At 38.2% G+C, this 26,807-nt stretch overlaps 1 protein-coding gene across 4 annotated transcripts; it reads left to right on the forward strand.

Moving 5' to 3' along the window:
- Positions 1–26,342, forward strand: LOC139961382 (scm-like with four MBT domains protein 2). Of its 4 annotated transcripts, none has more exons than XM_071960526.1 (24): positions 1–112; positions 3,032–3,071; positions 3,649–5,372; positions 6,357–6,557; positions 7,186–7,301; positions 8,293–8,426; positions 9,143–9,237; positions 9,584–9,836; positions 10,425–10,513; positions 11,392–11,629; positions 12,607–12,725; positions 13,430–13,555; positions 14,763–14,889; positions 15,298–15,380; positions 16,565–16,796; positions 17,196–17,238; positions 17,677–17,753; positions 18,524–18,761; positions 19,010–19,185; positions 20,762–20,899; positions 21,599–21,720; positions 22,626–22,793; positions 23,276–23,431; positions 23,839–26,342. In XM_071960526.1, exons 3-24 carry the CDS (start codon positions 3,684–3,686, stop codon positions 23,977–23,979), a joined length of 4,761 nt encoding a protein of 1,586 aa, XP_071816627.1. In that variant the 5' UTR covers positions 1–112; positions 3,032–3,071; positions 3,649–3,683; the 3' UTR covers positions 23,980–26,342. The 4 variants fall into 4 exon arrangements, with proteins under 4 accessions (XP_071816627.1, XP_071816630.1, XP_071816628.1 ...); XM_071960527.1 differs by lacking the exon at positions 1–112 and adding an exon at positions 297–414; XM_071960528.1 differs by lacking the exon at positions 1–112 and adding an exon at positions 525–546.
- The last annotated feature ends 465 nt before the right edge of the window (positions 26,343–26,807 follow it).

Genomic DNA, 26,807 nt, shown 5'->3' on the forward strand with positions numbered 1-26,807 from the left:
CCGAGCATGCGCACTCTACTTTCGTAGCCATCTTGAAGGTAAAATCTGATGTTGCAGAGAACAAGCGGTACGTGACTATAAAAATCCCTTGTCCCGAGCTGAATAACGTGTGGTAAGTTATGAAACAGATTCTAATATAATAATTATATTTCCATTGCTTTTTCTTCGTTCTGTTTCTAGCCCTCCTGGTTTCGGTAATGTTAAGAAGTGAGTATTTCTCATTTCGAGTGGGTGGTATATAACTTACACTACACTACAGTAGGTGTTTAGATATACTCCCAACTGCAACGGTCATTTAGTACACTGCGGTTGGTACAACACAACTCGTAGAGCGTGGGATGATGTTATTTCACACTCGATTATGAGCAAACCATTCGTTTCTGCAGTAGACCCCTACATCGTATGGTAAAGAAGGTATTTTGACGCATTTAGCAAATATTTTCCTTAGTTTCTAGGAGTAAGGATCTCTTCGAAAATGGTTTGTTGTTGACCGTACTAAGCATGCTGAACATCGAAGCCATGTTATTATTAAGTACTAGGTCAAAGGTCAGTGATATTCACGAAGGTGTAGTTACTTCTTTCCACAATAAGCAGAACTCTAAATATAATGCACGTAAATTGTATCTGTGATTGGTGATGTGTGGCACTTGCAAAATAATTATTGAAACTCTTGTATATGCTAGATGTGTTGTTCAAAATTAAGTTAGGATTATCTACAAATTACAGCAGTAGCCTAGTGACAAATTGTATTTGTACAGAGCCTAGATACAGCAGCCAAGTTACAGCAGGCCAAGTGGGAGGTTCTGAGCATGTATGTACTGTAGTTCACCAACCAGGGACATTATATAGATTAAAAAGTGTGTTGATAAGGCCACAAAATTCTCTTGCTACCAATGCACAGATGAAAGTTCATATCAAAAATGGACAGTTGAGATGAGAAAGCATTAACAGATTTATTGGACCTGCTTCATATAGTCTGGTGTTATTTCTTGTTGATTCTGCCAGATGTTTAATAGAACAATATTAAACCTGTTCCTTGAATTTATTCAACACTTGCAGTTTACCCAGTATCCTTAACCAAACATATATATACTTTGTACTCTAAAGACGCTATAGTAGGGCTATAGGTTTACGTAGATGCAAATTCACAATGACCCCAGTAGGCTATATACTTATCGTCCATTGAGTTGAAACTAATGCATGGCTCCACAGGAGTTTGAAGTAAAATCAGCCATTATATTCCCTATGTTTGTTTCTTGTATGTGAATACTTTGTACTTGTAAGTTGTGAACACTTTTGCTGCATGGTAAAACACATGCATATCATTCACTAGACAGTTTAGTATATAACTTGTCCGAAAGAGAGACTCTTTACTTTGCAGTGTTGGAACTCATGGAAAAAGGCCAAGTAATATGTTATAGTTTTATATTTATGTGATTTGCTCTTTCTTACACGAGGTAATGCATAGCAACATTAAAAAACCTGGGACTTGGTGGATCAAAATGTTATGAACACACGATAATTTACTGACGTACTGATTGTAGTATGATGTATGTTAACTTTGTGATATTAAAGCTATTTTTCAACTATGTGATATCAACAAGGTTTTATCAGATTTCGGCAGTAAGTAAAGGTCAGGATCGAGTCAAACAGCTCATAGAATAGAATACCTTCCCCAACTTGTTGCTCTTGTTGAAGTTTATTGTATAATCCCAGTTAGAAAATGATTCACGCAAGGAACTCATGGTACAAAATTGATGTTTCACTGTGGCAATTTTAGCTGTTTGCATGGTTCAGCTTTGTAGATTAAAATTGCATTTGAACCATTTCAAACACTATAGCTGCAGTTTCTATCAGTGCAGCTACATAAACTTGCAAAGAACACAAAGTTGGGGGATACGAAAAGTTACCGAACACTACCATACTTGTTAACATGAAGGTGACTACTGTCTCATCGAAAAGTTTCTCATAAGACTTTCCTTAAATGGTGTATGACATGTTTTTTCTCAATGTAATTCCAGAAAATATATTGTAAGGCTTTGAAGGGTGGAAGAAAAGCAGAGAATTCTAAAATTGTCAGCCAGACTACGTAGTTGAGATGCTCACATCAACCTAGACAGCATTTTCAAACCACGTACCAATGAATTATTACTTAGTACGGTTATATGAATATGAGATTCTTTTACGATGATATCGCCATTTTTGTTCTCCCACAATAGATATCACAATTATATTGTACAACATGTGAAAGTTTTCAACTCAGCAAAATCCAATCACGCTACACACATGTACTGAAACTTTAGCCACATATATATCAGTGTCATTCACACACATATTTTATGTTTCTTTTACCAACCAATTTTCCGGAAGTGCAACACACATATAATATACTGTAAGTTATATCACCAGCCGTCACAATCCGTACAAACGGAATCGCACAATGCCAGCAAAATTAAAATTGACAAAGTCAACCATTCTGTTGGCAACAAAATTTGTGATTCAGTGTATAATTTATAATAAACATTACTTTCTAATTTTTATTTTTCTTATTTTATCTTGTTTCGTGTTTTTGATGAGTCAGTTAAGAGTATCGCAATGTGGTTTTGGCTGGTTTGGCATTTCAATATCGTAATAACATATTAACACCGAGTAAATTGTGTAACATTTGTTCATTACTTAGTCAGATGATATTTATCTAAATAAAACTTGTCAGTACAAAAATATTGCCATATCGTTTAGCCTGATTTGACTCCTGATTGGAAGCACAACCTGGTATCGATATTCTGCCAATTTATCTTTACACCGCAACAAATTGTAACACTCATTGAATACATAAATTGTGAAGCATTTTTTCCATTCATTATGCATTCGGAATGAAATGCTGTGTAATAACATTAACTGAGGCGTTTGGAAGATTTGGTAACTGTAAAAAGCTTTGAAGTCTATGATTTTCTGCTAATGCCATGCCGTACTGTATGTGTTAACAACTCAATGTGTAAAAAGTTTAATTTCTTTCTTTCTTTTTTATCAGATATTCATTAATATATGCACCAAGTATCTGATTAGCCAAGGTAATCAACTCTCATATAATTACAGTTTTGAGTTTTGAACATCATATTTATAAATGAAGTAAAAGTCAAAGCCTTTCAACCCTAATTCCCCATTTATTGTTTTTGTTTACGTGCCATTAATACCGATCATATGAAAAAATGTCTAGGTGATAAACTACTAAGAATCAAATTAAATCTGGCTTGTTTATCACTGCATCACCGATCATCCTCCACTTGGTTGGCAAAATATCATAAGGAGAGTATCTTACTTTGATCGATTCCAATGTTATAATGAGTAATGCCCAAATGTTTGAAAATTTGACTGGCCAATCACAACACCACCAAAAATTACTATATCTAACTTGACACAGAATTAATATGCCAATTTTCACTCTAAGATGGAAGAAACTGCCTTCAGCTATTCTAGTTGAGAAAAGGTCATGTTTGTAAATGATTAAATATTTTGGTCTATATATAACTGCATAATATCATTCTACCTTTTGACATATATACTTGCAATATAGGACTTGCTTAAATTCATTTACCTCCTTCAAATTTCTTTATAACTCACCCTTTTCTTGTTGTTTCTTTGCTCTAGGAGTTGAGATGTTTAGGGTGCTTACATAGCTGATCATGGAGCAATCGCCTAAGGAGACTAATCCCCCCAAAGCCGTCATTGCAGCGCCCTCAACCATCCTTCAGATCCCACCAGTGCTCCTCTCTGCAGGCAGCCCTACCGAGACGGTCATTCAAAAAGTTGGTCAATCAGTGACAAAAGATGGGATCAAAATCCCTGTCATGACGAGGACCAAAGCAGTGACTCAACCGGTGGCAACATTCACTTCCAGAGATGAACCACCGCAGAAGAGGACCAAGTTATCCCCGAGTGGTGCATCGACAGTTATATCCAAGGGGATGATCGCTCAGCAACCCCGATTCACTAATCCAGGTCTGGTCACAATTGAGCCGCAGCTGATTTCTGGCACCTCATTGCAGGCCCCAGGGCCAACACAGGTTACTTCACCATTATTTCAGCAAGGTTTTCAGACCGTGTTTCTGCAGCCTACCACCATTTCCAACACTCCAGCGAAATCCCCAACCTCAGTTGCATCACGTGTGGCCAAACCATACCAGCCAATTGCATCAAAAGCACCAGTCACCACGACTCCAAAGGCCCCTGTTACAAAGCCAATTCTGATGCAAACTGGTCTCTCCAACAAAATTGTGGTTCATGCTCCATCTTCCCAGTCAGCCTCCTCACCTCCTCCAAGTAGCCAACCTATGTCAATGTCTGTGGGCCACATCGGTGCCACGTCCAGCCAAAGTACCTTACAGACATCTGTCCTTAGTTCTGGAAGACTACTGCAGGTTGCTTCAGCAGGGGGAGGACAGAAGTACATCCTGGTCCCACCTGGTGCCAATCCGCAGTCGGTTCATCTGATCGGTAATGGCACCCAAATCTCCCTACCCAGAACGATGGCGGTCTCCTCGGGACCATCGACGTCCCAACCGGAACCATCCCATGGGAAGATAAACATTATAAATACTAGTCAGGGCTCTGTGGCCGTGCAGATGTCCCAATCGACTCCCATCATAGTGCAAAATTCCATTCAATCACTGGCCAAACTTCCACAGGTCTGTCAAGTGTCCAGCGCTTCTAAGAACAAGCTACCCGCCAACGTCCAAGCTCGATACGTACCCAAGACCCAACTGACAAATCCGCAGGTACCGATGAGCACCACAGGGAAACCTAGCCAGCGCCATGGAAAGATCTTAACTGTAGGTCAACATGGAGCGATCACCAACTTGAGTTCCCCGACAATCAGTAAGGTGATTCCCACCGTCGTGCCCATCACCACGGCATCTGGCGTTTCGCATAAGAGCGGTCCATCGGCATCCACCTCAGAGATGAAAAAGACTCACACGGCGACAGTTGTACCGATGACGTTAGCAAACGGTCAGCAGAGCATCGTCCTTCACACTGGCAGTTTGCCCAAACAGATACTGAGTGGTACACAGGTCATTTTCAATATACCAGGAAGCGGCAAGCAACCGCAGACAGCTATCCTGGTGCCTCCCTCAGCGAGGCGAACCTCTGTGCCAACCATCCATTCGACCAAGAAGCAGGTCGCACCAGGAGCTACGGGAACTGCCACCAAAGCCATGGTGGGTCAGAAAGTGGCCGTGGCAGTCACAATTCAAGGGGGAACTCCCACGGTAGCGTCATTGACAGTAGGGAAGGAGAAGGCGAAAGGAAACGTGGCTTCCGTAAAACCGCAAAGTAGCACAACGCCCTCTCAGCAGATGACTCTTCCAGGAAAGGTGTGTTATATATTTCTTTAAATGTAAAAGAGTCGCGAAACGATGAGATTATGTTGTTCATATAGTAATGCTTGATCCAGTGGATGTTGTCAATAAATGCAGATATTTCCTTCATTACTGTACTGGGTGGTCTTAGATCTTTCTTAAAACTTGTAATTTATCTGCACATATATCCTTTTTTTGTGAAAGTATTGTGCATTGCCTAAAATGCTATGCACAGTTGATTATATATTCAATATTTGACTCCAAAAGTTTTTGGGTCCGGTTGATTGTACAATGGGAAACTGTTAACTTTGTTTTTGTGCTTCTCTTTGAAAAATGATTATGGTATTAGAACAAGCTCTGTTGGGGGGGGGGGGCGGGGGGCAAGGTAGTGAAAATCATTTCTTGGGGTCATCTTTCAACTCCACATAAAAAATCAGATTGAATTCATAAGATTAAATCAACTACAGAGAACTGACTGGAATGTTATAACCACATTGGAAAGAACAAACAATGTCTTTACTTTTCTAAATTTTATTCAAGCACAGATAATGGGGTGTGAGGGAGAGGGGATCTGAAGGTGTCGGTTATGACTCCTGACAAGCAACTAATCGCATTTCTTCAGCTCCAAAATGTCCTGTGCATTTGTATATTTCCCTTGTTACATTAGAAATTAAATTACTTCTTGTTTCGAAATCAGTGGTGCAGGTTTTCTGATACTAGGGTGAAGTAGGTGGGGGCTTTGAGGATGAAAGCTATAACAGGTTAACATGTGATTGCTTGTTTACAAATAAAAGTTTGCAAGTAACACTGTTACTCTCTCATGCACAGAATGGACATAAAGATTACTCTTTTTATGAATGCAATAATGTGATTTGTGAAGAACGGTCTCAGCTTCCCTCTTGAACTTCTCGAGAGAAACTTAACGAGGAATTCAAGGAGCTTCTCCGGACAGACAAAGGTCTAGAAATTTCACCTCTTAAAATTCTCGTTCGTTTCCAGGTGACTTTTGTCGGTAGCGTACCAGCTTCTGCGGTGACCACAACTACATCGATGGTAACCACCCAAAATACGTCCACGTCAAACATCGCACGGTCTGTCCCAGTAACCAGTTCACCCATCATGACGACCACTATGGTACAAAATGGCCGACTTTTACAACTACTGCCAGCACAGAGAGGACCTGTCAGCGCTGCTAGCCAGGTCTGTTCATGCTCTCATCTCATCGTTTTTAGTTGGCCACAAATGTGCTAGAAGAAGTCAGACAATGGTCACTGATGATCAGATCTCAACAAGGGTTTTTACTGTCACCCTCTCAGTTGCAGTTTTGTCTCACTGAGCCAAACAAATTTCTAATTTAACCATCCTCTATGTCTAGAGACAATATGGGTGATCAGAGCATCTAGGAAAATACTTTTGAAAACTTCCTGTAATTTTTAAGGGCTAAACTTTTGGGGTCGTTACAGATGATATTTAAAATCCTCAATCTTTTTCTTGGTGTCAGAACTTGGTTAAGTTTCAATTTAACCTCCAAATCTAATTTCTCTTCACCTAATGCAATCATTGGAACTGACATGGTTAATACAGTATATTCATACAGTAGCTTCTTTTCAAGTTCAAGAATAAGGGTATTTAATTAATAATGTTTACTTGGTTAGTAAACAATTTGTTAACAGTCCAAAGCCTATGGCCAGCCAAGTTTCCCCTCACACATTTCACAAAAAGTATTGCTTCCCAGAAGAATTTGAATGAAAGCAAAATTAGTGATAAAAGTCTCAATGACAGTAACAAATTGTATATAGTGATTTTTTTGTTTCTCATCGTACGGTAGCCTCAACAGGCCACACGGGGTAGCAAACGACGACTGAGTGTGGACCCACAGATTCAAATGAACTTGAAGAAAGTATACACGGACGAAGAGGTTTCCACCGTAGACTTGGCGTTAAAGTAAGTCTTCTGGACGATTTAGTCCAATAATACAGAGACAGTTAGGTCAGTTCCTCAGATGCAATAGACAAAACTCACGACTCTTTTGGACTTTTCCAATGAAATTTCCAATGAAATGAATGAATTTTCCACGATGCTGCCCAAATTTGTCAAGGACAAATCATGGCGAATCTCATAAAAGTGTACCCCCTCTTAATAGAACAGGTATTACTTAAGATCATTTTAAGTTTATGAGACAGTGGATGAACATTAACAGTAAAAGACCTGCAATGTGGAGTCAACATCAACAACAATTTAGCCTTATAGGGGTATTCCCAAGATTTAGCTAAGTATTGAAGGTGAATATCTTGGAATTTGGAAAAGAGCTAGAGTTACATTAACTAGCACTCAGATATTTCATTTGTTTTGAACTATAATATATCGAGACTAACATTGTGTCTAAAGGTATCCTTTAAGTATTTAGCTAGAGTTACATTAACTAGAACTCAGATATTTCATTTGTCTTTATCCAGACTAACATTCTGTGAAAAGGTACAGGTTGCTTTAGGTATTTATTTAGGCTCAACTTTGTTTACCTAAGTGTATATTGTTGGTTGAACATTTTTTTGGTCCCTTTTCTTTGATGAATTACTTTTATTTTAACTTCATGGCTTCAAAGAACAGGGAACAGGATTATGTACTATGTTTCAATCGGACTGAAGATGATCTGTGACTTGTGATAAGTATTTATAACCAATTGTTGTCGTTTTGTTACAAACTACTTAGATAAATGGACAATAGCTTGGTTTTGCAATTTCTTGTAGCATGTTGAACACCCGGTAAAGCTGGTCGTCATAAGGGAGCATGGGAGTCATCAAATTGTTTCACATGTATGGAAGCTATCGATATATATCAGAGCACAGAATAACAACATTTCTGACATCTTAAGTAGAGACCAGACTGTAAATTCTGCAAAAACAAGTAGTCATAAATTTTTTGTTATTTTTTTCAGACTCAATGCCCCTTATCCGCAAGCTCCAGTTAAGAAACGACCTGCTCCAGAATCCAAGTTACCAACAAAGCCTGATCAGAATCCAGCTGAAACTGCTGATACAGCAGAAAAAACACAGACAAAGCCACCACAAGGTCAGAATCACTGTAAAAATGTTAGAATCAGCAACAATGGGTTTGAAGTGATTGTAGGACACAGCAGTTTTCTCAGTAGCTGTTTCGCTTACTTCTACAGTCTTCTTGGTTTAATACAGTGGTCTATTTGTTAGAATTTTTCTCATTTTAGTCTTAGTTTCTTTCATCCCTTCTTCATAACATTGAATCTTTGATTCAAGCTCATGAAATCTCAGCGGAATAAATGATTTTCTTATTAAGAAGTAAATGAATAGACTTCGGATCAACTTGCCTTTTAACGACATCATTAACTCTGCCGTTGCCTGATGTATTCATTAAAAATTTTACCATATTTAAAAAAAATTGTCTCCACAATTACAAACTACTATAAGGATGTGTGGTATTGACCTAAACATGTGGCAGATTTCTTAAGCAATGAATTTCAGACATTTTAATATCCTTTAATAGTCTAATGGTAGTGTGACCTGCTGTACCACCATTGCTTGTCATTCACATAGCTTTATTTCAATCATTTTCTCGATTTGGTAGTTTGCCAATTCTAACCACCCGCACCTATGGTATTGTTTGTTTAAAATTCTGCAAATGTGTGTGATACTGTATGCCTTGATATTTGATTTGCCAATATTCTACCGGTAGTTTGGTATCTCTGAATTCTATGATACCATTTGTTTGGTTGATATGTGTTGTAACATTTGCTCCGATCTGTCCCGCCCCAGAAGCTGTCAACGACGAAGAAAGCGTAGAGTTCACCTGGGACGAGTACCTGGAGATTACAGGGACTACAGCAGCACCGACCCATTCCTTCAAACATGTAAGTCCTTTAGTGTGATATGACTACTCCTACTGTATGAATGAGAAACATCTATACACATTAACTCTACGAAGGGACGTAAACCATAATGATCAATAGGCAATCTGAAAACTGACTAGAACAATAATCAATCTGATTGTGCGTTTTAAAGAAACACAACAAAGTATTATGCGTGAAAGTAATGTGGGTATGCATCTAAACCTCGTTTAGAGTGGTCCAAAATCTTGACGACGTTTGAAATACCCTACTCTGCCCGAGTCCAAAAGAAACACCTAAAACTTGTTACTGATAATATTTGATTTATTATTTCCTTTCCATCATGGTTTTACCCTTCTTGTTGTATTAGGTCGACCTATCTTTGGTCAGTACGGTGAAACCGGGAATGAAAGTGGAAGCTCCCAATCCGCCGAGTGCACTGAATCCCTATCAGACGTACTGGGTGGCATCAGTGGTTTCGGCCTGCGGCACTCTGCTTCTGCTACGCTACGAGGGCTACGGCGAGGACAGGTCAGGCGACTTTTGGTGCGATCTGAAATCCAAAGTCCTTCATCCCGTCGGATGGTGTGCCAGGAACGGACAGATGCTTCAACCTCCAGATTGTAAGTGTCAAGCCGATATCTCGGGTGCCGGCATAACAATCTCCCCCACGGTGGTACCTCTAGGGGCAGTGAATTATGGCATGTTCATCCCTCTGGATGGGTGGTCAGTTTTTGCTTCTCATCTAGTTTCATTTACTCATTACCTGTTCCGATAAATTAGCCTACTGTGTACGAAGATTTGACGGATAGCCAATTTTGCATCGCATTGCAACATGTCTATCATCCAGTCCAAACCGTATGATATTCACAAAACCTTGCACTGTATAGACCACAACGTTGATACAACCATTTCTAAATCGATTGTAGAAAATTTTGTGTCCTACTAATTGATTGTAATGCTTTACTTTTATCTTTATTTTTTGTGGACAAACCTGCAAACTTTGTTGCCCTAATTCGTCATTCCTGGTGCAATGCAGAGGGAGGAAAGTAAATATATATAATGCTCTTTCTTTTAACCAATCTATATGGTACCAGCAGATTGTGGCAAAAGGAGAGGGTTTCTATCCCCCCCTACCCCCATTGATGGCCTTGTTAAAGCCATCATCAAATGAATCGGCCTAATTTATCTGTTCTGTTCTTTTTTTACAGCTCTTTTGCACAAAAAGTTACAATGGCAGCAGTTTCTCATATTTAGTCTTACCGGGTCAAAGACGATTCCAGATCCTGTTTTATCAGGGGTAAAGAAAGCTATTATTTTTCATTGCCAAAAAAACACAAGATTAAAATAACAACAGAATGAAAAATGACATCAGCATTAGTGGTTGTATTTTAATGCATTTACACACAAAAAATTCTTTTAATGTATCATTATTTTTCTAGCAAAAGACATAACTCCTTTCTTATATAAAGAAAAGACAGTTGCATATCCAAAAACAATTAAGCTTGCTCTCAACTTGTTATATAATCTACCTAATGCCAAAGTGTCTTATGTGAGACAGTTGCCATGGAAATAATTGTTTTATGCTAATGAAATATGCTCCTGTTGAAACAGGGTTGAGGATTATGATGGTGAGATTCCAGTGATACATTTCTTTTGCTTTATGTGTAAGATCTAATGTAAATAAAAAAAATATCCAATATCATTATCTTTCATTCCACCTAAAATATAAATTGGAAGTAACAAACCCAGCTCCTTTCCACCTTTTTTATGTCAGTGACCTGGCATACATTTATATTAACAGTATAGATATGTAATGTCTCTTTGGAAGTTTGCTTATTAGTGTGCAAGACTGCTCTCAATGGAATGCAGAATATAATTCCAGTTTGAAGATAATTGTTGTTTGTCGCAATTAAAGAGATTCATGATGGCGAATAGAAAGCCTGGATTTTCACTGCAGTTTAAGTACAGAATATATTATAGTTACATACTCTAACTGTTGTATATGGCCATTGGAGGAATATGTGAAACCGGATGAAGCCGTGATTCCCGCCAGCCACCTTCATCTTTGATGATTCTTGTCTTAATGATGTCACACATATTAAAAGCCTGGATTTCCTGGGTTAATGATGTCACATACTAATTTTTTTTTTTTTTATCTTCCTGATATTGTTACAGGTTACCGGGCCGCTACCCGTAGATCGCCTGATGAAGGGCAGGTACCTTGACGTGATCGACGAAGAGGTACCCACTCAGGCCTGGGTGGCATCCATCGTAGAGAATCACGGCGGGAGGCTGAAGCTGCGCTACGGTAGTGCCAAAGAGCCAGACGATTTTTTTCTCTTTTACTTATCCTACCGACTTCATCCTCCAGGTTGGGCCAAAGAACACAGAGTCATTATTAGACCACCTAAATGTAAGTGAATTTGTGACAATTGTACAGATAATTTTCTTGAATTTTCTTCAATGTAAAAATATCTTCTAAAAATGAATGTCAGTTGGCTTGACTACCCAAGGTTTCATTTCAGAAGACTAATTGTAAGTTGAACCTTGAGGTTTTCTATTTTGCGTTTTTATATGGGGTTGCTACACAAAAAGTGTTTATTGGAGACATAGTTGTCGAGAATCCAATTGCTCAGTAACCTTCACTGGTTGGCCAAATGTTCCCAAGCTTAAAACTGGTAAAATTTGCCAAAAGCACTTGCCCATAGTTTCTGACATTCCAATTATTCCCAAATATTTGAGTGGGTTTAACTTTTATTGTTTGCTCACTGATATATCTAAGTAAAAGTTAAATGCTGTAAAGGTGACAGTAAAGGGAGATTCAATTTGACTTATTTGATCTTAAACGTTTTTGGAGCTAACCCTGACGAACCTTGTTGATTCAGGACATTGTAACGCCACCACAGGACAAGATGATTTTGAGACCACCTACATTATTGTTGTATGTATGTATTTAGATCCTCCTGCAAGCAGGATCTTGCAAAGAAGCCTCATTGGCTTATCAAAACCGCAAGCTGACCCAAGTCAGTCTCTTACATTCATATTAAACGTCCATGATTATGAATTGTCAATAGTAAACAACTCTGTAACTGAATGACATACATTAATCTTGGAGTGACTCGAACCAGGACCTTATGATTGGAAGGCACCGGCGTTAACCACTGAGCTAACACTCCATTTATGTCGGTCAACAAATCCATGGACCATCTGAATCAGAGGGAAGGGGGGCCTAGGGGGCCTCTGGCAGGGGACATTCAAGAGACCACTTTTAAGATAGATACAAAGTCCTTTTGACCACTTATTTCAGCCAGAAATGGTTTGAAAATGTTTAATCTTCTGATGCTAGGGGTAACCATCCGATCATGGCTTTCTCCTTTTTCTTTCTGTCAGTTATTCAACAGCAAACACCCCTTGCAGCTGACAGCCATTGGAGGTGCATGTACTTTAGTATTGTATCTGCAGCGAACCTCAGCTCCACTCTACCACACGATTTCTTTAAAATACGAAAGGTCAGTGAGGGTTTGAAGCAATTTTAGTATTAATATTTAGATAGAATATGTATATATCATGGTGCTAACTGAGAAAGCTTTTTGTACTGTTCTCTGTTGTGGTATAAATGAGTCATGTGTTTTAATGTTGTCACCTCAAAGTACAGTTGTATGATCTGTGTGATTTTTATTCTAAATAAAAATAAAATAAAACTGTTAGCAAACTGCTTATCCACTAGAGAGCCTGTGTAAGAGAATGTGTAAAAGTAAGTTGGCCTGACGTTTCGATCCTAGCATGATCTTCTTCAGAGGCTAAATGACAAATAACAGAAGGGACAAAAACTCACTTAGAAGACAGACAGGTTAGAGAACATGGTGAACACAAAGAGATAGATGTAAGGGAATCAGTAGACAAGGGATGGTGAGAAGAAAGAAAGAACCCAGCAGGGGAAATTCATGATTTTTATTCTGTTAAATCATGAATTCAGCCATTGCCGTGTGAAGCAAACAATTACATTTGTATGATTAAAATTAGTGAAACATCAAACTAGAGGCCATTGGAGCCATTGCAATTATATCGTACAATATTTTCAGATTTCATAAGGCATAGAAATAAGTTGTATCTATTTCCAAGAAAGTTCTCAAATATATCACTTTCTGACGTGACATGAAAGACAGAAATATAGATTTTGTGAATAATATTTTCTCTTTTTTTAATCCGTTAGGTTTTCTCTAAAATAAGAATCAACAGCATGAAGGAGGGAATGAAAATAGAGGCTATCAACCCAAAGGCACCACACCAAATTAGCCCAGCTACTATCACGAAAAATTTCAACTCTCACTTTTTCCAGGTAGGGTAGTTTTTAGACTTCAGGTTGCTTGAATAAATATCTCAGATGAATGACAGGTCTTTGAAAAAAATACTTTATATGCAGATTCTGATTTCTGTTAGTAATGCAACAAAAAAGGGGAATGTGGCAATGAAGGGGAAGGGTGAGGGAGGGGATGGGGGGTGGTGGCATTGCAAGGTGGGATAGAGAAGTTAAATCTAGATGGATTATATAGCAAAGTCATGGATTAAAAGCAAATTGTGAGAATGGCTAACGAAAACCACTGGTGAGAATCCAAATGCTGCAAAGCATCCAAAGGAATATATGAAAGTCTGCTCTCCAAACCTTTACCTTGGGGGGCCGTGTCGTGGCTTCCCTGGGCCAGTCGAGACACATAAAGTTCTAAGCCTAAAATCACCCCAATGTATGTTGTTGATGATTAAATTGTACATTGACCGATTTGGTTGCAATCAATTGCGCATCGATTGAATGTTAGTAAACAAAAGCACATTTATCAATACATGTGACATAAATTGCTGAGTGGACAGTTAGGAAGTTTACTATCAGGTTCTGTCAATACCAGTTCTTACCAATCAAGTAGAGTTACTTTCTTGCTGGCTGCCCGCTGGAAAGGTTTGGCAATCCATGTGTGGGGTCGCGACCCATAGCTTGATGAGCGTTGCCTTCTAAGGATTGTTGTACCATCTTCCTTTTGTTCATGCTACCGGTATGCATATAAACTGCACAAGGCGATGAGGTGATATGAGAAGGTGATATTTGTCAGTGAAGATGACATCTATGTTAACCAAATAAGGTCTTTACAGTATTATTCAAATTAGAATTCACATCTGAATGAATTAGTTAGGTAGCTCCTTATTAACTGTAATGAAATGTTGTGGTTGTCATCTACCTCGTGGACTCTGAAGACGGGTGTTGTAACTTTGCTTTTCACTTCTTTGATCAACCCTATCTCTTATATCGAGGTGACTTGTAAATATAGTTGCGTGTGCCGGTTTGTGGCTGCACCCTATGGGAAGGCCCCCAGGGGGCACGTGGCTGTGGTGCATTGTGGTGCCCCAGGAGAGATTGTTTATATTGTGCACACTTTGGTGTGTAGGTGTGACAAGTTACCAATGACCAGGGTTAAGTACAGCCTGGCAAGACTTTATTGTAAGTTGCGCTATATAAGAATTGTTAAATATTATTATTATTTTATCAATTATTACAGGTTCAGATTGACAACCTGGACAGAGTAGACAAGGAACGGATCACGTTTGTTTGTCATGCAGAGTCTGGAGGTATCTTTCCCGTCAACTGGTGCAAGGAACACGGCTTCACTATAACACCACCAAAGGGTAAGAGTATGCAACACCAGTGTTGACAAGAAGTGAAAAAAATGAACTGTGGGAAGTTGTCAACAATTTAGGACATTCATTTTCGTCCCATAACTCTAGAAACTGTGAGAGCTGGGGTGTTTAGCACTTGATACATTGTTTAGCACTTGTAGCACTTGATACATTAAAAAAGATGTAAAAAGCTTCCTTAAGATAACTTTTGTATCCTCTTGATTTCTGTTATGTGGTCAGTGAATTTCTCTTACTTTGATCATCAAAGCTGAATGGATATGGAAATGATATATGTTGCTTTAAGTTCCGATTTGCATAGATTTAACCAAAAGACCAGTTTGCTTTGCCATTGCTTAGTATAAAATGCAGAACACCACCATGCATCTAACGGATCAATGATCTTTCTTTTCTGGTTAGGTTATGTCAAGCCAAAGTTTAAGTGGTCAGAGTATCTTAAGGATCAGGACAGCAAACCCGCACCAGCAGAGATATTCAGAACAGTAAGTTGTTTTTTTTAAGTTTACAGGAATTTTCTTTTATCTATCGTTTCCTATTTTGATCTGCATCTGATTTGCACATGCAGCATTTCCCTGATATTAACTGATGATGATGATTATGATAATAATAATAGTATGAAAATATACCGAGTCATATAAACTATGAAACTCAGGTGCGTAGCCAAGGGGGGTGTTTTGGTTGTTCAAACACCCCCCATGGCCCAAGTGCCCCCAAAAAATATATGCAAAAAACACCAGTGACTTGGAGAGATACGCTAGTGATAATTATTGCACCCTCCTCCGGGCCTCACTAGAGTCTCTTCCAATCCTCCTTACAACGATGCACTTTGTACTGTATATATATATATATATATAGGTCAAACCGTTCAGGTTGAGTGCCCTCTACAACGGAATGCAATAAGTTTAAGCAGCGGGCAGGAAACTCATAGTGAGTCATAGCGATGTCGTAACAGTTGCATCGCCATGTACAATAACGTTGTAGCTACCGGCTATATATAGCTCAAGGGTCACGAACATATAGGCTTCATACGTACTATGAGCCGCTAGTGCCGATTTCCTAGATATCACACATCTCTTTAGGTTCGCATTTTCCTTGCATCAATAATTGAGTCTATATAGGATTACATTTTTCTGATGTGAATAGAATTATTCCACAAAATAATTATCAATATTCTTTTGCATGATTTGAGCTCAAACATTGCACCATTTTGCATCTAGAGGCCTTAAAATTCCATTTTTTTGGGGACACCCCCTCCCCTTAGACCCCTCCCCCATGTCAGTCTCCAGCAAAACACCCCCCATGAACAAATCCTGGCTACGCCCCTGATGAAACTTACAGCAATATGACATGTGAGACGATATGACAGGTAGGAAATCACATGTTTATCAAGATTTAACCTTCACACGTCCAGAGTTAGCATAGTTAGCGTTTAATGCTAAATTTAATAAAAGTATGTCAATCTCATTTGCTACTCTCTTTTTGTGTCAGAGAGGGGATCATCTCCTTTTCTTTGGCTACGGTCTAGTGGTATGGTATTTTTTTTTGAAACAGTTGTATGTCTTGCCACCATTTTGCATTTGTAGATTAGGTAACACAATAAGAATATAAATATAATTGAGAGTGCGTTTGTCATAAGAAGTACATGGTCTCACTCTCTCACTTCCAGTCAACGGACCGAAAATTTCAGAATGGGATGAAGATAGAGGCAGTGAATCCATTCAACCACAGCCAGATCTGCGTGGCCACCATCACCAAAATTGCGGGACGTCATATCTGGTTGCACTTTGATGGCAGCAAACAACCCAACCACATCGTAGACGGAGAGTCGCAAGACATCTTTCCTGTAGGCTGGTGCGACAGTGTCGGGTTTCCCTTGAAATCTCCCAAGAGGCTGATGGGTAAAAAAAAATATTGTTTTAAATTAATTAATTTTCGGGGTAAATTTGTAAGTTATGGGTGATGTAGTATTTACCAATACTTTTCAATTATCATACATGAAGAGACTCATTTTTTTCTTCTAGAAATTTAGATGATATAGATATATACTGCTAAGAAATCCAAAAGGGTCTTATTATTCAAACTATAGTGGGATTTTCTCCAGAGGCAGACATCCAAAATTATGAAAGCACAAGTAAGACAAAAGAGTTGACATGTTATTTAGTAAAGAGAACATTTATTTTTACTTTGTCCAAAGAATTGTCACAGGGTCTGCTTTCTGACTAATCCCTTTTAACTAATCCTATATTCTCATGTTGTTTTCTTTCTTAAATTTTTCATTTGAAAATTTTCATTAACAGCTCAAAAGAAGAAAGTCGCCATTGTGTGGCCAGAGAAAAGAATGTAAGTCTAATCATTGTGACCAGATTTTGTTTTATGTACACTTGTTTATTTTTGTTTACTTTTGCAGAGTTAATGATTTTGTTCATTCCTTGTTATTAACACTATTCTGAAATCTAGTAAGAATGTGTTAGCTGTGACAGAACTTATGTGGTACTGGATGAAAAAGCGAAGTATTTATGTTCCAGCAGTTACGTTCATTCAATTCATCACCATGCTACTCTCTACTGATGTATTGCTTGTATAATATAGTACTCTGGACTAATGATTTGAACAAAATTACATGACATTAAAGAACAGGTTATTAACTTATTGATGCAATAAGGCATATGTTTTGATGTATATTTGCAATGATTTATCTTCTTTCTTTTTTTCTTCTTTTGGTCATTTTTGGTCATTTGTCATGTTATTTGAGGGAATTTTTTACTATTTTGCCTGCAGATTGACCGACCCTAGTCCAGGTCGTGACCTTTATCAGAGAGTCCAAGAAGCCAATCAATATGAAGATTCTGAGGAGGGTGAGCAAAAATGTCATTAAAAGTCAGAGAAGGGTGGAAGTTTGAAGGAGGAACCGGGTGTTGGGGGGTAGGGGGGCAGCAGAAGGGGAGTGAATTTTTGATTGAAAACAGTTGTAATTATTGTTTATGTTTATGCTTCTCTTTATCTGTGCTAAATCTCACTGTTATTGATTTTTTATTTTATTTTCACCAAAGATTTTTCACATGGTGTGTAAAATCAAGTAGAGCAATTATACCTTGATGCTAATTTAATTATCTTGTTAGCTTCTTCTTTTTTTTTTGATTTTATATTCCAGGTATTGGTTCTTTTGTACAGTGCTCTTGAGCATGTTTTATTTCATGATAACAGCACTTTAATATATGGTATTTATTATTTATTATTATTGATGATTGGTTGCTGTTATGTTCTACTTAGATTGTTGTGGTCTCTTATGAGGGTTTGCATTGTACAACATGCTATTGGCCTCTGTGTGGTTTACGAAGTACTCGGTGATACTTTCATGAAGTAAAAGCCATTTCTTTTGTCATGGCAACCATCATAGTGGTATTCCAATGGAACTGATTTATCTGGTCATATCAGAATAATGCCATGCAAAAATATCCATTTTTTTTTTTACCACCAGTAAATACATTTTGTAAATAGATCGGCTTGTTTATGGTTTATGTCATTATCAAGAGACATAAATAGTAAAGCTGCTCTAAAAACTGTACACAATATTATCTACTGTGCTGTACACAATATCATTTAATACCTGATATCCTTCCAATAGGTTGGATGCCTAAAGTGTACATCAACCCTAAATGCTTTTCGGGTCCTTACCTGAACAAAAGACGACTGACGGAGCTGCCTCAGTCTACTGGACCTGGAATGGTGACGCTGGTGTTGAGAGAGGTGCTTGCCTCTCTCATCAACTCAGCTTACAAACCAAACAGGGTCCTCAGGGAGCTGCAAGTCCCTAATGAAGTCACTGCCGGCCAAAATGGGTACCTCCAGATAATGAAAGCCAAGTGAGTGAATATCCATCTTCATGTAGATGTAGGGTTACCATGTTTTATCCTGAGCAGAAAAGGACAAGTTGTCATGTCCAGAGGGAGAGGTCTAATGTGAAGGTTTCCTCTCCCCCACCCACCACCCTCCCCCTTCTTATTGGATTTTGAAGGAATGTCTGGAATCACTAAGCCTGCTGGCATTCTGGGTTAACCATCCTTGTGACATATACACCATCAGTTTGAAAGTTGTTATCTTTTCATTGCAGGTATAAAGGGAAAAGTTACAGAGCTCTTGTGGAACTGCCAAAGACGGTACCCAAGGTGTTAGAATTTCTGCGACAAACCTTGACAAAGCTGGAATGCTGCTCAAATCTTGTCTCCTTGAATCCATCTGGTGATACCTGTCCTGAGAAGTGTGCAGCCAATACAAAGACCAAGTACAGTAAGTATATAGAGCCGAGACCGATTAGCGTAAGAATGTACGAGTCACAGAGTACTGAGAACAAGCACCGACAGTATGGAAGATACTGTCAAATGCAAACAACCTACTCATACTTACACCAGTGAATTAAGTATGAAACATTCTTTCAATACTATGATTAAGTACAGAAAGTATGACAGACTCATAATACTGAGACCATGGACAGAAAGCGAAGTTCATCCTTATACTATCCAACCATCCTTATAGGCTACTATCATAAGGTACATAGGTATGTATTGCAGAACGTATGACAGACTCTCAATATTAAAACCAAGGACAGAATGCACAGGACATTCTTATACTAACACAATGCAAGTACATAAGTATGTAACCTAGCTTCTTTCAATTCTATGACTATAAAGTACAGAACGTATGACAGACTCTCAATATTAAAACCAAGGACAGAATGCACAAGACATTCTGATACTAACACAATGCAAGTACATAAGTATGTAACCTAGCTTCTTTCAATTCTATGACTATAAAGTACAGAACGTATGACAGACTCTCAATATTAAAACCAAGGACAGAATGCACAAGACATTCTGATACTAACACAATGCAAGTACATAAGTATGTAACCTTCTTTCAATTCTATGATAAAAAAGTACAGGATGTATGATAGACTCTCAATATGGACAGAATGCACATGACATTCTTATACTAACACAATGCAAATACATAAGTAAGTAACCTTCTTTCAATTCTATGATTATAAAGAACAGAATGTATGACAGACTCTCAATATTAAAACCAAGGACAGAATGCACAGGACATTCTTTTACTAACACAATGCAAGTACATAAGTATGTAACCTAGCTTCTTTCAATTCTATGACTATAAAGTACAGAATGTATGACACACTCAATATTCAGACGATGGATAGAATGCATAGGACATTCTTATACTAACACAATGTAAGTACTTAAGTATATAAACGATACTGCGGGAAAAGGGGTTTCAATTTTGTTCTTCCAATGGTTTCAAAATGACTTCACCAAATTTCTGAAATGGGGTGCCCCAGACTAGAATTTCACAATTTTAGCCACTTGTCAAAAAAATGCCTGTGCATGTATAATCTACAAACTAAAATCAAATTCTCACATGGATTATTCATGACTATAAACTGAACTAAAATTAATTTCCACTCGCATAAAAATGCCAGTGCACAGGGTTTTTTTTGCTACTGGCAAAATTGCAAGAAAGAATGGCATTTAGCCAGTTTGAGGCTAGTTGGTTCTTTCAACCTCCCTCAGTATTTCACAGAATGTTGAGATGATGTGGTACACTATAGTTCCTCATATCTGGGGTCTTAAGTGGCGGCCGCAGGAGCAGGAATGGGTGCAACATTTACTTACCTGACTCTGTTGGCTTTGTGACCCATGGGAAATGTAAAACTAAACTAAGACTGTGGACACAGAAGGGTAAAGTTTTTTTTTCTTTCGCGTTCAGTTAAACAATGGTTCTGACCATGAGTAGTGGAGTGAAACATGTGCCAGTTTTGAGATTGCATCTAACAATCTCTTTCACCTTTTAGGTACCTCCTATGGAGGAAAGAGGAAAAAGCAAAAACGAGGGCTTGGCCGACCCCCTAGGAAGAAAACACTGATGTTGAGAGATACAGATCACAAATCTGATGACAAAGATGTAACTGAACCACCGATTTATACAGCTGGTAAATAAAAGTCACTTTGCAAGTTTACATTTCACCCTTGTACAGTCTGGCATTAAACCTACATTTAGTTATTAAACTGTGTAAGCAGGTTCCTACTTCATACCTGATTGTTGCTATGCAAAAGTAGGCTAGGCTAAGCTAGGCTAGGTACATACTATATGCTTTGAAAGTATTGTTAGGCTAAATGTTACTGCTTGTTTTGAAAGCTTAACAAACTTTCTCATGGAGTTTGAAAGAACAAAGGTTTAGTTTGGTGATTCTTGTCTGAGGAATGTTATCGTGAGATTCCAGTTGTTTTTTTTTCAGCTTTCTATGGAGCAAAACTTCCTTTGTCGTGTCTACTCAGCCGTAACCAACAGGCTGATGAATAATATTGCATTTTAAAGTGAAAGAGCACAATCCATTTTTAAGTGTGCTTTCAAATCATATTTTCACAGGCATTGCTTTCAAAACTATCACAAATTGAACAAGTTGAATGTCTTTGTTGACTACAATAGATAGCCTTGTCAATTCCCCTAAAGTCACAATTTGTGAGGATTTTTGTTGAGTCTTTGTGTTGCATTATTGAAGTATAATCTTAAAGTGGGAGAGTGTCTCGTGATGTAGGAATTAGATCGATGTGATCAAACAATGATTTCAGAACTAGATAACAGATGCAACACTAATCCTGTCCATCTCATTGCTCATTTGTTGTCGTAGTTGATCATACTCAGCCACCGAAGCCCGAGGATCAAGCAACCGCAGCGCCCCCACCTAAAGTGGTCAAAACACCACTGATGACGAGAGCAAGACATATTGTACAGACAGCAAAACTGACTAAGGTAAGATACTAGGAGAAGTATCTGAACTACTAAATGCTGGTCGTCCATCTCAGTCACGCATGTTTCGCATCTTTCTTGTGTTTTTTGTGTGGTTCTTTTTAGTTTATACTCGTGTCTTTACAACAGACCCATACTTTTGTTCCTTTGAGATGAAGCATGATGATCCTCTTGGTGATAGTGGAACAGTTAAATTCTTTCCGTTTGGAAATTTGCCAAAAGTTGCCGATCACACAAATTATCTATTGGAATTAGAATTGTATTCTGAGTAAATGAACAAGGAAAAAGTGACTAGGAAAATTATAAACACTTTTGAGGACAGAAAGCAATTTTTGGATAATTATCAGTAACCCCAGGATTATAAAATTTTCTTTGCACTTTCTAAAATAAGAATTCACCAGAAAGTAATGCTCTCGATTCCTTAAACTGACAGCTAAAGGATTTTCCCTGATGTCACATGACAAAGAAAAATTCAAAAGAAAAAGGAAAATTTTTGAAAGGCAAATCGTAGAATGAGTAACAAGACCATAACTATTTGGCTACTAGGGAGCTTTGATACCCTGACTTATCATCAGTTTGATATTTAGTATGTGTGCAGTATGCCAAAACATGATTCAGGCCAATGTCTCTATTAGTTGGTGGTTATGGCTGAACACATAATACTGCTTTTGTTTTGAACAGAAATTAGGATCTTCTTCTTGGATTCAAATTGATCATTTCTGCATGTTTTTCACGATTTTTAAAATTTTCATCTTGAGTACTTCATCATTGACAACAGGTGTGATGGCTGAATCAAACCACTGTGTATGTGACAATATGTGTGTGTATGTATCTCTGTAATTATTCTCCACATTTTGTATGTATTTTTTGTTATTCTCATTCTGCAATATCTCTCTCTCGGGTGACAGATCCAGCAGACAACTCCTCGCCTCATCCTCCCAGATCGCAAGAGACGGGGTATCAACATGATGAAGTTAACTGCCAATCTGAGGTCAAGCAGACCTAAAAAAAAGAACGTTGATCCACACGACAAGAAATCAGCGGGCTCACAGAAAGCGGCTAAGAAATCATCGTCGGTAAGAATAACATTTTAGAGCCTCACCGCCATCCCCTCCCCCTCCCCATCACCCTGCATCCTCTCTTCCTGGAAAGTTAAATGAAATACCATGAAACAGCAACCATGCACTAATGGTGAGCCCAATGCAACAGGGCATGGACGTTGGTAAACAATGTGTTCAAAGTCAAATGTGTGGTAGTATGTTTTATAACATTCATTCCTGACCTCAAGCTAATAACAATTTTGCATTAATATTGATATCATGTTTTGGTCACTTAACAAAGAAAAACTGTGAATGAAAATGTGATATATCAATGAAGCAAAAACACCAGAGATGGTACTTAGACATTTAGTTTACATCTTTATTTACTGTCAATACTTCTGCAGATGATCGTCGGAAAGAAATGTCTGTCAGTAAAGCTTTTCCTTTAAGTACAGTTTACATTCTCTTCACCTCTTAAATACTGATGACCAGTTTTATAATCTCTCTTTGATTTTCAGAAAAGTAAGACGAAAGAGACATCGTCCTCCTCACCCAGCAAGACTACGGAGAGCCTTAGTCTAGATTCCAATCCCCTGGAATGGACGGTCACGCAAGTTGAGGATTTCATCAAGGACACTGACTGTGCACCTCTAGCAAAGATTTTCAAAGAACAGGTCAGTTCCTGGTTGGTTGAGAGGGTGCAATAAAGGATGAGTGATAGTGATCCTATAAACGTAATGCTTTATATCTATAAGTACATTTCTGAGCTTTACTTTATCTTAAGGTTGTGCTCCACTCAGGAAGTGAGGATTCTACAAGGAGAAGTAATGGAAGAAACTTTGTCAATACAGTTTGGTGACCATATTGGTCGTTTCTAACATTGATATGGGACAATGAAATATTTGATGGGAAAGAAGGCCACATTTACTAAAACCTCCTCAATGCTTTTATGTTAGAGCGCTTTAATCCTCACTTACTTGACATACTTTCACTGTTTGTCAGTTTATTTAGTGTCTCGTCGGTCGTTTCTTTTGTCTCTCTGTGACAAAATTCCATCCCCTCTTTATTTGTCCCTCTACAGGAGATCGACGGGCAAGCCTTGCTTCTACTCACCCTACCCACCGTTCAAGAGTGCATGGACCTCAAACTCGGACCTGCCATCAAACTTTGCCACCACATCGAGAGGATCAAAATTGCCTTCTACGAACAGTTTGCCAAATGAAAATGATATTGCTCTGAAATGTTTTTTTTATTAAGGATTGCTTGTAATCAATTCTGCAGGCTTGAAATTGTGCTGCTTGAACGCTGTTCCTTCAGACGCTTTCAAGAACGTTTAACTTTCTTCCTATATTTAAAGGCCTGGTATGGGGAACACTTGCAATATTTCCGAGGGAGCAACCTTGATAAGGTTAAAAAATCTTGAGGCATTTCACTTTCATTATTAGGAACAGCAAGGTTATTGAAAACATGGGTCAATGCCCAAAATTTTATTCAATGCTATGAATGTATGTGTGTGCAAGGAAATGTTATGCATTTTCCTAAGCCAGTTAATACAAATATTTGCATAAATCGTGTTTAAAACCTTGAAATGTTCGCTTTGTCCATACATTCTGTGAATGTATGCATATTCACACAAGCTATTTGTGAAGCAGATGTCAAAGTTCAGCACCGCTTTGCTGATGTACTACAGTACCACGGTTCAGACAGGCAAATTGTGAGCTACATGCAGCCTTTGCCCAAATATCCTTGGTGTATGGCAATGTTTTAAAGCCCTATAAATGTGGCAGGGGATACCCTATAATATTAGAGCAATGTTATTGTCCAATCATAGATCAACTGAAATGATGAATTGGCTGAAAGACTTGACTGGCTGACCGACCGACTGGCTGTAAATGGAAGAACATGAAAATTAATGGATTTTGCATATTGCAGCTACTTAATTGTGGTTGGGTATATCAACATAACAGATGACCAATGCACATATCAAACCTTCCATTGGTCTAGTTCCCATATTAAATGTAATGTTTCTATTTCTGTCATGCGGGGTGGTACATCCGGAAGTGTTGCAGTCCATAAATTGGAAAGACAATTTCACTGTGGCCCTCATGTTCAATACAGTGCCCCTCCCCCCCCCCCCCCATCTCCTGTACTAGGGTATCAGATCTTTCAAGGTCATGCATGGCTCCCCTTTAGGTTTATAAAAATGTTGATGAAATAAAAAATGAACTCTTTGCCCTGGTGTGGATGATATATAAATGTTCATGACATTATTAAAGATTAAATTCCACAGTGATATACTGAGCTGGTGTTGAACATATCACATAGGATAGTTAACAACCTGCAACGCTACGATGTTCGGATGACTGACGAACATTAGACAAATACAGATCCGTAAAGCGTGATTGAAATCCTTCCCTTGCAGCGGGCACTGCTAGAAATATTCACGATATTTAGAACAATGTGAGACACGTAACACTCAGATGTTCTTGGTGTTCGATTGGAATGGCAATTCTGGGGTGGTATGGAAGTTTTATCCGACTATTAGGGTTCAAAAATACTGCTATGGAGTGGGCTGATTGGGCGAGCTTAAAGATCTGCTTTATTGACTCCAATTATGACACCTATAGCGAGGAAAGTTTTGTGATTACGTAATCGACCTGCCACGGTCATAAATCGACCTGTAGGTTCTACAATTAGCCTGCATAGCTTCTTAACACTGTTAGGCTCTTTGTGTACACACGTGTGGAAATATGTTCATGTCTACATGTTAATCATACAGCGTTCACACAAAGACCCTCATACAAGAAAAAATATGTGGCAGGCGTTGCAGACTAATTGATAAAAGAGAGGTAACAATAACAAAATGCAACATGTTTGGTCAAGATTTATGTACAGTAGTCACAGGTTCATATATGGATTAAGTGTTTGTTTCATCAATGTTTAGGGCAAGGAGGTGTTGGAAGGGGTGGAGTGAGGGGTGAGTGTAGGGGTAAGGAGCAGGGTAAAGTAAGTTTATGGAGAAGGAACTTTATCTCACAATGAGTTAAAAGTATTTAAAATACTGCATATGATATTTGTTTATGTTTTTGTCGTATATGATTTAGTTTAAGTGCTGAAGAGGTGAAATTTGTCTTAAAATCTCATATTCTCTGTATCTCTCAGTGACTACAAAATATATGCACTGTTTAAAATGCAATTTTGGGGGATTTGTTTTTATTCAGGTAAGGGGAGCATTACTAAATATCGTCTATTTACTGTAAGGATAATGCTTCAGTATTCCAGAGTTTATGCCAGTTTAAACTGTCTGCACCTTGGTTTGAGAGGTAGTAACAACTTGGTTCCATTTTGGCAAATTAAGATGTGTGAATTCTAATTTTATTAAATGCTTTAATTTTTTTTTTTTTTTTTTTTTTTTCGTGGACAAGTTTTTAAAAAGGAAGATAGACATATACCATACTTTTGCTCCTTTTTTTTTAACCTACTGTACGAACAAATGGTTCTCTTTGTTGCATCATTACCATTAATCACAGTATGGTGTTAACGAGGAAGAGAAAAATATATTTCAGACAAGATATCCGTAAAGAGTTCTGGTTGGTCAAGTGTTTTCTTTGAGTTAACTGTCAATAGGTCAAAGTAACAATGTCTTTATAAAGGCGTCCTTATGCCTTGCTAGTAATAAATGGACTTTCAAATCAGGCTCTTCATACATAACTACTATAGGAATGACTCATTATTATTATTATTACACCGGTGCTTATAGAGCGCAAAATCCAAGGGTTCAAGGTGCTTTACAAAACATATAAAATACAATTGAATAGATTTTTTTAAATCAAAGTCTATAACGCTGATTTGAAAGTGCTGATAGAGGTATAAGCTTCGTATTTCTGATGGTAACTTGTTCCACAACAACGGTGCGACATGGCTAAAATCTTGCTCCTCAACTCGCATGTTTGATCTACGAGTTGTGAGAGCAGAAGTTTCAGAGGTTGACCAAAGGATGTGAGAAGGCTTGAGGATATGGATTATTTCCTGCAAGTAAACTGGTGAAAA

The sequence above is a fragment of the Apostichopus japonicus genome, chromosome 20 (assembly GCF_037975245.1).
Source record: "Apostichopus japonicus isolate 1M-3 chromosome 20, ASM3797524v1, whole genome shotgun sequence".
Taxonomy (NCBI): domain Eukaryota; kingdom Metazoa; phylum Echinodermata; class Holothuroidea; order Aspidochirotida; family Stichopodidae; genus Apostichopus; species Apostichopus japonicus.